At 43.7% G+C, this 16,978-nt stretch overlaps 6 protein-coding genes across 6 annotated transcripts; 3 read left to right on the forward strand and 3 right to left on the reverse strand.

Moving 5' to 3' along the window:
* Positions 1-1,414: 1,414 nt before the first annotated feature.
* On the reverse strand, positions 1,415-5,190 carry IL334_000370 (uncharacterized protein; the record flags this gene model as incomplete). Its single annotated transcript, XM_062932154.1, has 11 exons — positions 1,415-1,628; positions 1,695-2,001; positions 2,082-2,292; positions 2,357-2,595; positions 2,687-3,245; positions 3,308-3,374; positions 3,431-3,708; positions 3,762-3,893; positions 3,953-4,192; positions 4,241-4,546; positions 4,966-5,190. 11 exons carry the CDS (start codon positions 5,188-5,190, stop codon positions 1,415-1,417), a joined length of 2,778 nt encoding a protein of 925 aa, XP_062788205.1.
* A 958-nt stretch (positions 5,191-6,148) lies between these two features.
* Positions 6,149-6,878, forward strand: IL334_000371 (60S ribosomal protein L23; the record flags this gene model as incomplete). Its single annotated transcript, XM_062932155.1, has 4 exons — positions 6,149-6,209; positions 6,280-6,399; positions 6,544-6,676; positions 6,815-6,878. The coding sequence occupies 4 exons, from the start codon at positions 6,149-6,151 to the stop codon at positions 6,876-6,878; spliced, it is 378 nt and encodes a 125-aa protein (XP_062788206.1).
* Positions 6,879-7,679: 801 nt separating this feature from the next.
* Positions 7,680-9,344, reverse strand: IL334_000372 (uncharacterized protein; the record flags this gene model as incomplete). Its single annotated transcript, XM_062932156.1, has 6 exons — positions 7,680-7,741; positions 7,799-7,897; positions 8,138-8,200; positions 8,261-8,341; positions 8,479-8,590; positions 8,715-9,344. The coding sequence occupies 6 exons, from the start codon at positions 9,342-9,344 to the stop codon at positions 7,680-7,682; spliced, it is 1,047 nt and encodes a 348-aa protein (XP_062788207.1).
* Positions 9,345-9,695: 351 nt separating this feature from the next.
* IL334_000373 (uncharacterized protein) lies at positions 9,696-11,515 on the forward strand (the record flags this gene model as incomplete). The annotated part of the gene is made up of 5 exons (XM_062932157.1): positions 9,696-10,128; positions 10,219-10,729; positions 10,833-11,167; positions 11,229-11,323; positions 11,441-11,515. The coding sequence occupies 5 exons, from the start codon at positions 9,696-9,698 to the stop codon at positions 11,513-11,515; spliced, it is 1,449 nt and encodes a 482-aa protein (XP_062788208.1).
* Positions 11,516-11,940: 425 nt separating this feature from the next.
* On the reverse strand, positions 11,941-12,943 carry IL334_000374 (40S ribosomal protein S5; the record flags this gene model as incomplete). Its single annotated transcript, XM_062932158.1, has 4 exons — positions 11,941-12,331; positions 12,411-12,486; positions 12,570-12,631; positions 12,858-12,943. The coding sequence occupies 4 exons, from the start codon at positions 12,941-12,943 to the stop codon at positions 11,941-11,943; spliced, it is 615 nt and encodes a 204-aa protein (XP_062788209.1).
* Positions 12,944-14,806: 1,863 nt separating this feature from the next.
* Positions 14,807-16,123, forward strand: IL334_000375 (uncharacterized protein; the record flags this gene model as incomplete). The annotated part of the gene is made up of 4 exons (XM_062932159.1): positions 14,807-15,035; positions 15,521-15,655; positions 15,758-15,840; positions 16,076-16,123. 4 exons carry the CDS (start codon positions 14,807-14,809, stop codon positions 16,121-16,123), a joined length of 495 nt encoding a protein of 164 aa, XP_062788210.1.
* Positions 16,124-16,978: the final 855 nt, after the last annotated feature.

Genomic DNA, 16,978 nt, shown 5'->3' on the forward strand with positions numbered 1-16,978 from the left:
GGAGGCTTTTTTAAAATTCTGTGGATCTCTTTGGTATAGATAAAATGTTTGTAGTGAATTTTGAATCATCATGAAATATCTGATTTCATGGAATATTTCCCCTTTTCCCTTTAGCTCGAGTGTAAAAAGAAGGTTGGGGGTGTAAAGAGAGAGCATACCTGTTCTGAATGTTTGGTACACCCCTTCAACTCATCATAGGTATCTTTATTCAGTTGTGATGGCTTTTCCCTTTTTTTTTTCTCAATACGCAGAATGATTTAATCCTATCCCTTACTTACCGGAAAAGAAACGGATAAAATAGATCAAAAAAGACTGAAGGTGAAACGCGGGTAGATACGTGGTATGATCATGATCACCTTCTCAGCGAAAACCTATATTTAACCCATATGAACGCCCTCATCCCAAAGGTAAAAAGAAAGAGGGTAAAAGCGCAAGAGAGATAGTTACTTTTATTTCCCGACTGGTCATTGAATGGTCAAGTGGTGATACTTTCGTACGTCTCCCTTTCGACGCATTCCTGTTCTTGTACTATTCCTTGAAAGAGAAGGAATGTTCTAAATATACCATGCATGTGTTCGTACTCCTGTTTATTAGGTTTCATCTATCAGAAGATATCCAAGAGGAAGACAGAGATGCTGCTTTCCCTTGTAGAACGAGTAAAAAGAAGTGAGTGCCTTTTCCGCATCAGGGCATCTGAGACAGGGTTGTGACATAACTGTTACCAAAGAAAATCATCAATGAAATCTTCCTTAGCTCCGTAACTTTGCTCCTGTTTAAACTTGATCGAGGCTACGGCACCGGAAAGAACCGGTCAAGCTGGTATGTCGGGTGGAGGTAGTCTCTATTTACCAAGGTGTTTATACCTGGAGGACGACCCGCATTCTTCTCTCTATTACAGCTTAGCAATCAATACGCTCACCATTCTGAATTGCGTTGACTACGTTGGAAGAGGAAGGGGACAGGATTCAGGCATTTTTCAACAGAATCACAGAGAAACTCTCGCTAATCTTCTAGCTTCGACTTGCATGACCTCACCCCTATGTTACAGAGTCTGAACAGGAATTCACCACTTTAAATTGAAGATGCAGAGGTTGAAGCGTAAAGGCATCAGATCTCTATTTTGGTACGGACATCGCGAGTTATGCTTAACGAGAGTAGCGCAGAGCAGATATATTCAGTGATATTCCATTAAATGTGTAAAGGTATCCATTCATCCACTTCTGGCACACGAATCTATAACAACATATCTATCTACTGTAACCGTCTACTGTCGCTACTAATTTATTAAACTCACTAATGTGATACAATAATGCAGGGTATGATGTCTCAATACAACTTTAATTCCATATACCATCTCAGATCACCATGTATGCTCTCTCGCTCTCCTAAGACAAAAAGGATTCAGAGAAGCACCCTACTCCTCATCAACCTCACCATCACCACCAAACATTTTGTCCAGACCACCGGCATCATCTTTGGCAGCTTCGAACACTTCGAACGCTGTTTTCTCTCCTTTCTTGATTTGGTCTTTACGATCAGCTCCACCTTTGCCCAATCCAGCAGACCATCCTTTTTGCCTGGCGTATGCAGCAGGTGATCGATCCAGTAGGATGTCCAAGTCGGAATCACTGAACCCGATAGCACATTCATGAGCTTCCTTTTCCAATCCTATCACACAGGTAACGTTTACTCACCTAATGATCTTATCATCTTTACTGACAACGTCAATCTCTTCACCGTCCAGTTCCAGAAGAGCTTTAGCCATCTCAGCAGTGGTTTCTGCTTTGCTCTTCTTGCCCAATAAGACTCTTCCGTTCTCATCCACCACTCTGCCAAATTTGCCTTGAGAAATAACCAGAGCTTCGAGCTTTCGCTTGGAACCTGCTTTGGCCAGTATCTTGGTTTCGATTGTATGTGCAGATACGAGACGGAAGATGAGGACGGGTCGAGTTTGACCGATTCGATGAGCTCGATCTTGAGCTTGGAGATCCATTTGAGGGTCTGAGTAGTGGAAAAGCAAGAATCAATAGACGAACGCAAAAAGAACCCTTGACTGGCTGTTTTGAGGTACGGGTACTCACTCCAGTCGTTATCAAAGAAGATAACTGTGTCGGCAGCGACGAGGTTGACACCCAATCCACCAGCTCTTGTTGATAGTAAGAACAATTTGCAAGCTTCGGGATCGTCGCCGGCGTTGTTGAACTCGTGCATTTGCTCTCGTCTAGATTCTTGGGATGTCGAACCGTCAATTCGACATATTTTAAATCCTTTGTGAAGAGTCGCCCAGTCCTCCTAGCATTCGGACAGATGAATCAGCCCGGTTCCACAAATGAGAAAGTCAATCAAGATCACTTACGACTACGTCCAACATGGTCGTGAATTGCGAGAATAATAACACCTTGTGTCCCCTTTCGAACAAAGCATCGAGTAGTCGATTCAGTAACAGCATCTTACCGCTTGCATTCACCAATTCTTGATCAATTACATATTCATTTGTTTTTTTATCGATCGGCCAGTCGAACAGGAATGGATGGGAAGAGATCTTCCTCAACTGCATGACGATATTTTGTAGCCGCATATTGTTGACGGATTTCCCTATAGAGTCGCACGTCAATCCTCATCTTCAGTAGCCCTCCCAGAGAAGATGCAAGACGTTCTATAGGAACGATAGGACGGTCCAACTTACTAGCTTGTTGCATTGCCCAGTCTCTACCAATCTCAGCAGCGGACTTTTCTTTGACACCACTAGGTTCTTCCACTTTGACCCCGTTCTCAAGATCTCGAATGAACTTGGAATCGTTTTCTTCGATCTTATAGTTGACTCTGTCTTTCTTCCTTGATGCTCTTCCAGTAGAAAGTTCACTCGATTCTGCTTCGGCGACCTCTTCTTCTTCAGGTACAGCTTCGTCATTGCCTCCAGACTTTTTGTCAATCAGGAATTGTCTAATTGAACCAGAAGCGATGGCCTGATATATATCTTTTTGCTGTTGCGTTAGTGGAGCGTAAAGGAGATACTCCTTCTTTGGTGGTAATTCTTTTTCGACATCCACTTTCAAACGACGTAGTAGGAACGGTTTCAAGATGGCGTGTAGGGACGTTACAACAGATGATTTATTGAGCAGACCTTCGGTGGTGTGACCATGATTCATCTCGTCAAAGTTGAACCATTGCTGGAAAGAATCGAGATCATCGAATATATCCGGTAGGATGAAGTTCAGCAGCGACCACAGTTCCGCCAGATTATTCTATACACAGCTCTGATTAGCTCCTGCCAAAGATGTTCGGGCCTGATTAATTGATCACTCACATGTAGAGGAGTACCGGTCAAGATCATCCTATTTGCACTGGTATAGGATTTAAGCTCTCGGATAAGTCTGCGATACAATCGTTAGCTTTACTTCGCATGTCTGCCATCTTCCAGCTCACTTACTTGCAATCAAAGTTCTTCAATCTATGACCTTCATCAACGACAATGAACTTCCATAACAATCCACTGAGGAATTGTTTGTCTTTCATACATATTTCAAAAGTGGTGATTACAATAGGGAAAGTTGCAGTGTCGTTTTGACCTGATTTAATGGCTGATCCAGTCGATTTTCTAGCACCTTTACCCTTTTTTAATCCACCTACTCCAGCTGACGTGGGCGGTGTAAGTCGTGTTCTACGAAGATCAGCTCGATGCTCTGGTGTACCGTGATACATCAGTACCTACGATTTAGCAAGTCAGCTTTTGTTGTGACCGGACCGATAGGGCAGCTTACAGGGACGGATGGTGCAAATTTCTCGAATTCCATACACCAGTTGTTTAGTACTGATAATGGACAGACTATGAGGAATGGTCCCCAGGTACCTTTTGATCGTAAGTGTGCCAAGAAGGAGATTGTTTGTAATGTCTATGCGAATTAATATTAGCTAGATAGCTATAAGATATACCAAGCGAGTCTTGCCTCACCTTGCCTAAACCCATCTCGTCTGCTAAGATACCATTGAGGCCATTCTCGTACAATGAGATCATCCATTGAACACCGGCCAATTGGTAATCTCTCAGCTTAGCTCCTGTGACTAACTCAGGTTGTTTGAAGGAGTACTGAATATCGTCGTCATTCGCATCGGCTCCGTCAACTTCAGCTTCGCCACTGCCGTTTATCTCTTCTTTGAGAGGTGTTTCATCCTCTACATCCATATTTTTATCCTGCCATCTCGTCAGCTAGGGCATTTACTATTGGCGGTGATAGCTCACCTCCTCTTCTTCAACTTTCAATCTCTTTCCATCTCTTCCACCTTCCGATCTCCTTTTTCGCTTGTTGCCATTGACTTCTTTCTCCTGATTTTTCTCTTCAACTTTGACTTTTTCTCTCCTCGTCCCGCCTCTTGTGGTGGTTTGACCTTCTTCGGCTTTCTTCTCTTTATTTGCCTTTCTGGTTTCAGCTCTCTGCTCTGCTTTTTGCTTCTCTATTTGCTGACGCTCCATTCGCTCTCCGATGATTTTGGCGTAGATCGTCGATTTATCTAGTAAGAAAGAGAGTCGAGAGGCTCGTGCAGCAGCCTGGTATCGGTGATCGTTCGGATGTACATCCACAGGAGGCAGAGAAGTATCGGAATTTGGTGAAGTTGGATACATTGTTGGTGTGATGATTGGTGTGATTATAAATGAAGATGGGATTTATTGTAAGTATGAGTCGATGGTACAATTTCAATCGAGTGTCGATACATTAACAGAACAAGGCATAAACAAAGGAGCAAATTAGCTTTTCTGTGCTGACGAGATACTCTCAGAACCGAGCACACAAAGCGGTGTGCTTGTGTGTATCCAACCAAACTTAGTACTATGTCAATCTTGAGCTGTGTCTAATACACCAGCTGCGTTCTCCACATCCCTTCGAGCTCAGGGGGACAAGCAGTGTTTTGTTTGGTCCTTCGCTTCACAATCTCCCTTTCACGCAAGAGCGTCAAAACAATACTCACCTGAGGATCGGATTCCCCTTCTTCCTTGATCTCCTGTGCCAATTCTTCCATATCTACCTTCTCTTCTTGACCGTCACCTTCTCCATTAGTAGCTTTCACTTGCTCCACCAAGCCTGGAGAAGCAGTCCGGGGAGATACAGGCATAGAGGTGGACACAGATGTGGCAGCGGTATGAGAGAGTGAAGGGAGGTTTTCAGGTGATGTTGTCGATGTTGTTGGTGACATGAATGTTATTGTAATGCACTATATGTGTATGACTATTGTTCTCAGATACAGTATAGGTCACTTGTGTGAGCAGTGCAATCCATATGTATTGCTGCCAAGGTTGTATGAATATGTGAATGCTGCTCCTTTGATAACTTTTTCAATCACTTTATCAACAATAATAATATTCTCGATCGCGACCCACCTCTTGTATCTTTCGTAAAATGCACTTTTTACGGTTGACTCACCTGAAAGATTGCCACGCGACGACGCGTAGATTACGGAATCAATTGCTCTATCTCCTTTTTGTCTCAATGTCTTGTTGTCTCCCCCCACTTTGCTCCAGATGTCAATGCCACTTGGACTGAAAGATGAAGGGTGTCTTTGTAAACCCGCGAAACTCCGGTGACACTGAAAATCTCCAATTGGCACTTTTTCCAGGTGGCATGGAGGTGTTTTTGCTTCTTTGGTGAAGTAGTGCATTGGGTGGTGGTTTGGATCTAATCCATTAAAACCTTTAATCGTCTCGTATTTCGATACTTTCTTCATCCTTCAAATAACAAAAAAAGACAATCCAAGATGTCAGCCAAATGTGAGTGATTACTCTGATTCTGTATAGCGCAAAGAAAGGATTTGGACGGTTCGGAAATCGGTCAAGGAGAGAAGAAGGAAATGGGCTCTCAATAATCGACAATCGACAGGTAGAACTAGAACATGGACGATAGTCATAGAGGATCTCTTGGAAGCGATGTAGGATATGAAGCAAGGGACATGTAGATCACCAGGAGGGAGCGAGGTTCAGTGGATATCATTAGACAAGTCGACAATAGGATGAACACCCACGACATAAACAAGAAACACGACTTCGACACCGAAATCGTCCAAATCCTACTTGCGATCTGTCCTTGGTTGAAGTTGGAGAGCATCAACTGATGATCGTTGGAATCATATAGCTGCCGCTGCCGGTACCAAATTCCGAATGTCTCTCGGTCTTCCCGTTGGAGCCGTCATGAATTGTGCCGATAACTCTGGTGCTAAGAGTGAGTCTCATTAGTCCTGCATCATGGGTGAGAAAACGTGTTGAATATTCTTGGTTGGGATTGTTTGTAGACCTCTACGTTATCTCAGTTGTCGGTTTCGGTGCTAGACTTAACAGACTTCCCGCTGCCGCTGCTGGTGATATGGTTATGGCTTCCGTCAAGAAGGGTAAGCCAGAGCTCAGAAAGAAGGGTACGTCAAAGATATATTTCAGCTTGTCAGAGGGAAATATGCCGCTAACTTGACGCGATTTCCAACTATTTTTATTTTCCTGTCGCCCATCTGTGCATTTATACACCTGGTCGTTCTCTGGTACTCAATGAAATCGCCTAACAGTCATGCCCGCCGTTATCTGCCGACAACGAAAACCTTGGAGAAGAAGGGATGGTATCTTCCTTTACTTCGAGGATAACGCAGGTGTTATCGTCAACGCCAAGGGTGAGATGAAGGGATCTGCTATCAACGGACCGTGAGTACACGTTCTTTCACTTGAAAATTCATCACAATCCTCTCAAATCTGCAATTTTGACTGCCAAAATCGAAAATCAGTTTTTTTCTTTTTCCTCCTCTCCGAGAGATCTTTTCTAACTTATCTTTTCATCTTCAGAGTTGCCAAAGAATGTGCCGACCTTTGGCCCCGTATCGCAGCAAATGCGGGCACAGTCGTCTAGTTCTGAAGACTGGAGAGCTTGAGCAATTGAGGAAGGGGCATCGATTTTGATCAAAGGGGGTCAATTTTGTACGATGATGGATGGATCAAATCCTCGCACGGCTTTCTCCGGTCATTTCTCACTCTCATTCACTTTGCGAATCACTGCATTGGCAAGCTGAGCATCGTGTTCATCCAGGGAGCAATAAATGCGATTAACACAGTGAGATGCAAAGGAATTGGGACGAAAGACCGCTTGCTTGTGAGCGATTAAGAAAAAATCAAGGCAGGACAATCCCGTCCCTTCATCCGTTTTCAGACATATCATATCTCTGGGGTCATCTCTTTCAGACTCAACGATATCTTAAAGCATATCTCCGAGTCCCATAACAGACGGCCGCTGATTCATGTGCAGAAGCGAAGCTATCATTTGGTACTAACGATGAAGCTGCTGACGCAACACAAGATAGTCAAAAGCACAGTGGAAGCTGTTAAACCTTCTGCCGACCTGTCCCGATCGCATGGCACGAATCCCAATGTTTCACGTCTCCCACCCATGCCCCATGAACCTGCTAACATCAGGTATAGTGCAAGCAATGAGATTAATGGTCAGGTTACTCTTTACATAGGTATAATCATGCTTTCGTATATTGACAATCCAAGGGTATATGACAAATGACTGGTACTATAATCATTTCGGGACATAAACATGCGTTTTCGTTGTTCTAGACATAAAAAGTGTTCTGACATATATCCCACAATCTCTCCTCTCTCATGACTTAAATCCAGCTTGCGTTTTTCAGCAGGATGGTATTGATACGATTTAAATTTTCCTGACTCCCCATATGAAACCTATTATTCCAGCTATATAACTTCCCCAAATCACTGACCACATTAGATTAGCATACATTTAATTCATCTATCATGAGAAGGTAAACTCACGGGCTTTCTTCTCTTGATGTCTGTGTATCGCTGTAGAGGGTAGATAAATACCCATTACGTTACAGAATATGTGGGAAGTGAGAGGCGGTATGACCGAACCTGAGCAGTGTGAGCGGGTGTGAGGTGCGCGATTTCATAGGTGAAACTTTCGCAGGGTGGAGAAGAAGAAGCTGAAGACAATTGTGGTTATGCAGCGGTGAAGGGAGGGACTAGGAAAGGAAGAACGAGAACGGGGAGAGAGGGGCGGGGGTAGGGCCAAAAGGAAGGGAAGAAGATGGAGGAGAATAAGACAAGGGGGGCAAGAGAGAAAGACAGAGAGGGGGAATGAGGGGGACGTACCGGCTCTGAGGAAGAGATAAGAAGCGAACCATCCAAATAAGGTTGTATAGCTTAGCTGGAATACTATCAGATCATTACATCAGTACGGGGCCTTCCATATGGGCCTTCAAGAGATAGATTTACAGCACCCTAAAACAGCTTGAATAGCAGCTTGTTTGGTAGATCCTTGTTTACGGAACGTCTCCAAAGCGTGGTGTGCGTGAGCTAATATACAATAACAGTTGAGTCAGTTTTACACCCAACTGAGACACACAACAGTGGATACCATCTCCCTCCAAAAGACTGCAGCGTGCAACATCACGTGAAAGTGGAGAAGGGTTTTGAGTATACGCTGTACTAACCTATGCCGAACCACAGTGGTGTTCCGAAAACCAAAGATTTGAATGATAATCCACCTAATATCGAGACTGACAAGATTGTAGATCTGAATACTAATTCCTCTGTTATGGGACCCTAGATAAGATATGATCCGTATCAGCTGTACTTCCTGTTTCATCGATCAAAACATGTATCCGGCCAATAATTCCATCTCATCTGAAGCCGTGCTTGGACCTCGTAATATGAATTTTGTACTCACGACACCATAATTCCTCAATTCGATCAAGCCCAGTTCTCTCCAACCCCTGCCTATCCTCTGAGTGACTGATTCGCCATGATATCTGTTCCCTATTATAGGTAATTCGCCATCCAGAAACATGGCCAGTAACGGTCCCGTCACGAGTATTGGAGCTAATACCCAAGGTCCAACTAAACCCCATAATCCAGCTTTAAACGTAGGTAGTCTCAAACCTAACACAGTCATACTCTGTCCCAGTCCTGATCCTGTCCCTAAGCTCAGCAGCGGTTTCTGGGAGATATTGTTGATGGTAAGGTATACACCAGCAAGTGAAAGTGATGTTGATATAGTAACAGCTGTCATTCTACGTTTAATAGTTTCTGGATGATCCCTTGATCCACGTTTTGGACCTCTCTCTATACCCGTCTCGCCATTGACTTGTATATCATCAATCGGTGGTATAACAGGTGGATTCCCATCTTGGACTTTGGGTGATGCCGACCTTGATTTGGTCGGGGAAGAAGAGAATAGGATTTGGGAAAGATATAATGAACCAACATAAGAAGTGGTGAATATGAATGACAACGTATGTGCAGTTGATGGTGAGATCACCCCAACGGACGTTGATGCAACGGACAATACTGGATCCATGATGAGTTCACAGATCTCGTGAGTCCGGGTGAAGTACAGCTGGAAGATATGCTGAAGACTGTTAAGACGTAAATACGATCAATCTCGGTAGAGCAGTGACATTAGTCTGAAAACAATAAGCATAATATCACGAGATTAAGATTACGGCATCTTTTCTATTCATCATCTCATCACCATAGATCTATTTAACCGACATTTGAATGTCGCCATTCCTTCCTCGATCTCTTACTTATTGCCCTCTTCTGATCATTTAAAAGTTTCATACATACGCTGAACCCAGCCTACTATGAGTCGCATCAAGGGTATGCAGCTCGCATAAGACGATTTACTGGCTTTGCATTTTGGTAAACGATGTCGTCTTCCCCTTCGAAACCATTACAGAGAGCTCATACGCTCTCTTCGCAAGCTTCCACCTTACTTCGTCCTTCTTCTGTACCTACATCCACATTACACCAAGCTTTGACCCTATACAGTGAAGCTGTACAATTGTATGAGACTGCTCAAAGAGATATGGAGGGCAAAGGGAGTGTAGGGGAAGAAGCAAATACTTTGAAAATGCTAGTCACTCAACATCGCAAATTACTACGAGATGTCGAAAGACGAATAGCAACCACTCAAAAGGAACTGGTGACTGGAGGTTCACCGGCCAGAAGCCCACAAGCTCAAAATGTAAATGAAGGAAGACCGATACAAAGAAGATCAGTCACTGAAGTACCTCTGGTAGGTATAAGAGAAGGAATGAATATGCCAGGTGGATTCGGTATCTCACCTTCTTCAGGATTTAGTGGGTTTTCTATTCTTGTCAATGCACTCTCTCGACTCCGAATCAGATAAGAGCTCTAGCTGATGCTGCTGTGTGCTATGGTAATCATAGGTAATCGACTCTCGCCACCACGAACGATTCCACCATTCGCCTTCCGACCATCTTCTATCGCTCACCCTGCTAATCCGATGCTGTCAGGACAGCCATCAGTTGAGCCTCCTTCCTTATCACCACTGTACTCATCTTCATCAACTTCTTCATCCACGTTCTCATCAACAGAAGAATCATTCATTCATTTCGGTTCACCTCCAGATAGTTTAGATCCATTCTCTAGGTTTTGGGGAATGTTAGAAAACATGATTGAAGAAGTTAGTGGTCCAGTAATGTTCGCTACGGCTCCTGTGAATCAACCGACTGTCGATATACCTACTGAAGCCAAAGTCAAAGGTGATAGAGCCAGTCAAGAGCACCTTAAGACAAAGGGGAAGGGGAAGGGGAAGGGCAAAGCAGACGACGATGAGGAAAGTTTTTACGTCGTCAAAAAAGGGAAAGGGAAAGGGAAAGAAACTAATTCTCAATCGAGCGAGAGTGAAGATGAACTGAAAGGAAGACAGTCTAACACGTGAGTTGACAATTTCCTTATAACAAAAGTCTTGAGGGAATTGTACTGTCAAGATCTGAATGCCAACCGCTTGCTGACAACCTGTTCTGCGCTAAATGAATAGAGGACCAAGCAAAACAGCTGAAGAATTGTCATTCGAGAACGAATCTTTGAAAACCTCGCTGGACTCCTTAGCATCTCATGCACAATCATTGGAGATGTCCAACCGCAATTTGCAAATGCAGTTGGAAGAAAGGGAAAAAGGTTTGAAAGTAATTATGGAAGGATTGAAAAGAGAAGCAGGTAGAGTAAAGGCTGGTCAAGAAGTCTGGAAGTCACAAATATTAGCTGGTTCTTTGATTGCTCCTGGTCCTGGTCCAGGTTCGATTCCTGCATCGACGACTAGGATCGTTCCAACGTCCACTATAAGTGGAAGTATTCCATCAAAGGATGATTCTTGTAAGTCACCCTTAGTCCATTGTGAGTCATCTTGGTCTGATCATTTGATCTGGAATGATAGCCAAGAAGAGGATCAAAGAATTGGAAGATGAAGTTCGACAATTAAAAAATGATAATGAGAAACAGAAAAGTCAGATTGACAGGTACAAAGAACGTGTAAGTTGCCCACATTCATGATTCACTGTTTTGTGCATCATGACCGGTCAACTCTCAATGCATTTTGGGGTGTGACCTGCATTGTTACATAAGAGCTAATGATACATCAATTTCTAGTTTGAAAAGATCAAATCGAATGCGAAGGCCAAGAAAGAAGCCAAGTTGGCTATTCAACCTGACACGAGCGTATAGCCACGATTCAGTATTGTATGAGGTAAAAAAAGATTGTAGTTGTAATAAGACGAGCGACTGCTCTGCATCAGACATGAATGTTGTATATATGAATATCACATATGTGGTCTCCTTGATCGTCTTGCAAGCGTGTGCTTTTGACGTCAACTCTTTTGGCGATAATCGTTGACTTGACGTTCAGCAGTTAACAGCAACATTCAGTAGGTTTATCACAGACGGGTCGAATGCAACCCAAGACAAGCAATGCGAAGCAAGCCTTATGCATCTCATAGGCTAATTGTATCATCCTACAGTAACAGAGTCAATCTAATATCAACTGAATCATCCCAAATATATCCAGTTGATAAAGAAAAGACATCTCTCTCCCCCAAATCTCTCTGACATCCCCATCGATCCGAACCAGAATAATAAAGACAAAATCGAAATTATCGGTTAGATTTAGCTACTCGTTCAAGTTCATCCTTCTTCTTGATGGCGTAAGAGTTGGAAGAACCTTTAGCGGCGTTGACAAGTTCATCTGCGAGACATTCTGAGACTGATTTAGAGTTCTTGAAAGCTGATTCTCGAGTACCGGTGGTGAGTAAAGAGATAGCTTGGTTGACTCTTCGAAGGGGTGAAACATCAACGGCTTGTCTTCGAACGGTACCTTGAGATCCAATTCGAGTAGAATCTTCTCGAGGTCCAGTGTTGACGACGGCATCAACCAAGACTTGGACGGGGTTTTGTTCGGTGACGAGGTGAATGATTTCGAAAGCGTGTTGAACAATTCGAACGGCCATGATCTTCTTACCGTTGTTTCGACCGTTCATCATAAGGCTATATAATCAAGGAAAGATTAGCTTTATGACCTATTGAAAGCATGGTGCGTTCGAGCTATTTTGAAATATAGACTTACGCGTTGACAAGTCGCTCAACAATGGGCATTCGTCCCTTGGCGAATTGCTTCTTGGCATATCGGCCAGCAGTGTGGGCTACGATTCAAACGTCGATCAGTTTATACGTCCATAGTCCTACAATGATGTCCTTCCTTATCAATACTGGAAATGACACTCACGAACGTAGACAGCGTGGTTAACGTTGATGTAATCGGTAAGGGAGATGTCCTTAACCTCAACACTGTGAATGACAAATATATCAGCTTCGTCGTTCTTCGACTCTTGCCTCTTATATCTCTGTCCAACCTTTCCGTTGATCTAGTCCCGTGCACTCTTCATTGATACATCAATGTCCCCATTGCTCCATTTCAATGATCCAATCCTCTTTTACTGACTCCGACTCCGATCTCAATGCTATCCGTGTTTCTAATCACTGCGAACTACACAAAATAGGACAGATGACTCACCCCTCGGAATCCCATTTTCCAAAGAGCTTTACAGTGCCCTCTTGGCTAACTTTTTGCACATCGGCGGGGAGTGTTGTAAGTGACATTTTTGATATTTAACTAATCCTCCAAATTTATCCACCTGATTCTAATCGAGTCGAGGGGGGAAAGGTCGAATGTCGTTTTTTTTAAGAGAAGGGAGAGCGAGAAAGCTTGATGGTTGAAGAGAGAGAGACAGACTGTATGAGATTAGTCGATTGTTGATGAATAGCATCCAACGCTCAATCGCAAACGTCGAACTCACACTGGAGGCAGTCGAGCAAGCAAGCAACGCAGTGAGCTAGCATTCACACAGCGGTCAAATCGAGGAACCAAAAGCAATTACACACCGTACAGTTGTAAATTACCACACGCTATGGTGAGTGAGGCGGAGAATTACGGCGATATATTTGGTGCAAAATGAGCAGAATTAACCAAGTGACATTAGTGGCACACAGCTTATATCCGACAGTTAACACCGATGCTTCAATACGTAATCTAGCACACAGTCACCCCCGTTCAGTTGCATCGGTCTTGTCCGCTTAAAAACGTCGACATCACAAAAAATAAACGGTCATAAGTTTATCAAACAGTTGACCTCTGTTTTCTCATCATCTTTTGTTGACAAAAGGAACTGTATCCCCCAACAAAGCGCGGCATATGCAGCAAAAGCTACCACAAAGCAACCCCCCGTTCGTCACGGCAAATAAAAAGCATCAACTCAGTATGAGCAGTAGTCAGACTCCAGATGTCAGTCAGAAAGACGCAGGGTTGGCACCAGTCTGGCAGCAAATCCCCCCATGCCTCAGGAGCAGGAATGGGAAACCGCAAACCTCTGTGCAGATCACGAGAGTTTAAGCTGACCTGCCTGTAACGATTTTCATAAGCGATCGTCAGTGAGACAGTCTATCTACTCCTGACGCTCCAGTCAGTCGAATGTGTGCTGCTGGTATTCCTCCGAATGTGCGCCCTGCGCGATGGACCAAGATGGCCTCACAAACTAAAGAAAATAAATTTTGCATGAGAGTGACAGCTCTAGATGATCGACGATCTGTATTTATCAATATATCGTTTGATCAACAGGATGATTGCACACTACAAACACATTTGAACGTCGGAAAGACGTCAAGTATACTTTGAGAAGCAATATGTTTCAGCTTGACTTCTCCCAAATACGATTTAGACGTCGCAGTCGGACTACTTTTGCTGGAAAGATAAAGCCGATTGTGTTGCTTCTGATTGAGCTTATGTTTTATGCGTACGTCGCAGGATTGACGAACTCCCGTTAATCAGTAAGCAGTGATGTGCTAGATACCATCAGAGCAGGGTATAGGCTGGAATTCTAATAATTTCCTACGTTAGTCATACAAGATCAAAAGTACTGTGGATATTTGGTAACATGCTTCATCAAGCTTGATTTGCGGGCTGTATGTTACATCAGTGATCAAATGCTTTCATGACAGGATAGTCTTATGAACCACCAGCAACCGCGACTGGAATTTGTAAATCGGGGAATCGGAGCTAGCATCAACCGAACTGTCCCTGCCTTTCAGCTAATCTTACCGCTGACAAAAGACCATACGTTATCTCGATGAGTCTCATTCAGACTCGAAGGATCAACATTAGCTTGAATGGTCGGAATACATTCTCTTGCCCTCTGGGGAAGCGAGTCGGAAGCAGTCGGAGGAATGTGCCTATCCCGGAATTAAAGATGAAAACGCCGCTGGTTATACGGTAAAGGATTGAATGAGGCATTTTTCAACTCGGACTGTACAGAGAGAAAGCAATCAACTCGACGCTAATTGAACGGTTTTATCCTTATAATTCCTTTTGATTATCCTTTCGAGTATAATTGTTATACACATCTTCGTTTGTTGTACCACCTTTTCTTACTCACCACTCAGCTCTTTCAAAAGACAGTCTCCGTCATCATGTCTATCCTTCGACTCCGATCCGCTGTCGCTCCCCTCTCTTTCAAGCGATACGCTTCTACCATCTCCGTTCAATCTACCAGGTCAAATTCTAGCGGAGCAGTACTTGGTAACATAGAGGCATCATGGAAAGGACTCAGTGCCGAATCACAATACGAGGTTTATCAACAACTCGAACAAATCCAAAAGAAAGACTGGAAAGAATTGACTGTAGATGAGAAGAAAGCCGGTGAGTATTCATGCATCTACCTTTCTTTACGCGTGTCCTGTGTTGCACGATTTTGAAGTGATGGAAAAAGGATGTTGTGGAAAAACGTCACTTTGGACAAAATGTTATTGGCTCAAAGCTTCCGGGTCATCCCGGGTGATATACATTCGCACTTTCAATGTCGTCGCGTGTTCCTTTTCGAAATCGTCTTTGGGAATCATATGGATCAAAGAGGATGCATAGAGATGCTATGATGGCTTGAAAGATGGTATTGACATGCATATGCATGCAATTGGGATGGAGAGGAGCCTGGTACAACCCTTAATCGCTCCACTTTCTTTCCCACGCTATTGGTAGCGACTCCCTAGCTTGGCTCTCAATTACACATAACTCGAAGATGATTAGCTGACCCCTGATATTCGCTTCTTTACCTATTAACTACCACTTCGAATCAATTCTGTTGTTTTTCGATATTTCCTTGATCTTATCGCTCAAAATTCATGTAGCCTACTTCGTTGCATTTGGTCCTCACGGTCCTCGTCAACCTACGCTTGAGAAAGGTCACGGGATCACTGTCTTCTTAGGTGTTGCTGCTTGTGTTGGTGCTGCTTACGGTACCCTTCTTTACGCCCGATCTCAAGGTGAGTCTCTAATTTTTATTCCTACGTCCTGTCCTCCACTGGCAACGCCTGTCACTCTCTGTATTGCGATCTATCGTTTACTAATGTTATCAACCCCTATAGCTCCTCCTCCTCCTAAGACCATGACAAAGGAATACCAAGAACAAATGACCGAATATGCTCGATCACAAAACATGAACCCTATCGTGAGTATTTGGACACCCTTCTCTATCCCCCTCCTCTCAGGTCCCAACTCCTCCTCATTCCCCTCGTCCATTGCCTCGCCAACTTTTTCGCCTCTCCATCTCCCTCGGCCTCCCTTATCCCCCTACCCGGACTGTTCACCTGATCCCTCACTCTTCTCTCCCTTCTCTCTCCCCCTTCTCCCTGCTCCTTTTTGCTCTCAGAATGTCTTTACTGATGCTACGAAACTCTGCTCAGTCCGGTGTATCATCCGAGGGTTACAAGGGCAAAGGATACGTGCAATAGATACCATTATACGCTTTATAAAGACGGATGGAATGCATGGATGTCAATCACAAATCTTGCGTCCACCCGTTCGAGCGTCTCCAGACTATCATGTCTGCTTTGTAAGACACGGCCCACACGTTCTGCATCAACGAGCTACTTGATGGGACGAGAGCAATGTTCACCTTGTCACGGCGTTCGTGCATCTGGCTGCTATCGGTAAACCGTGTAACAATGAGTCTGCGATATTGAATAAAAGTAATGTTGCACAGAACTGACTTGTTTGGTCAAAGTAACGTAAGAAATGTACGTAAGATGTTAGACTGATTTCGGAGGATTCCATTTATACCAACCACGATATCTTACCAGAGTTCTGAAATCACATAGGAGATACGAGGTAACGCCAATGATCGAAGTAGACAGCTTCCATGATTTATCCTTTCGATATTTGGACGGTCATCATGCGCCAGGATAGGGAGAGTGTCACTCAGCATTTGGATTCGTGACTGATTAATGAATCAAGCTAACCCCCCTGCCCTTGTTCCATTCAAGCAACAATCTACAAACCGAGAATCCTTCGGTTAAAATTTTCGGTTCTATTGATACATTGCAAAATTCGATTAATCACAGAGGTGTTGCTCATCCCTCCTTCGAACAATAATTCGGGCTAGGAGAAGAGACAATCAGGAGGTAGTGATTTTACCCCTTATTTACACCTTTAATTTCATATACCCCATATCATCATTGACCTTTCATTTCAATTCAATCTTCAATAGTGAAAGGAACTGAGATGGTTTGAACAGACATGTCCTTTCTCCGTATCTTGCCTTTCATTGGACCGTGATGCATGGCCTACAACAGATCGTATTCATGGGT

The sequence above is a fragment of the Kwoniella shivajii genome, chromosome 1 (assembly GCF_035658355.1).
Source record: "Kwoniella shivajii chromosome 1, complete sequence".
NCBI classification, from domain to species: domain Eukaryota; kingdom Fungi; phylum Basidiomycota; class Tremellomycetes; order Tremellales; family Cryptococcaceae; genus Kwoniella; species Kwoniella shivajii.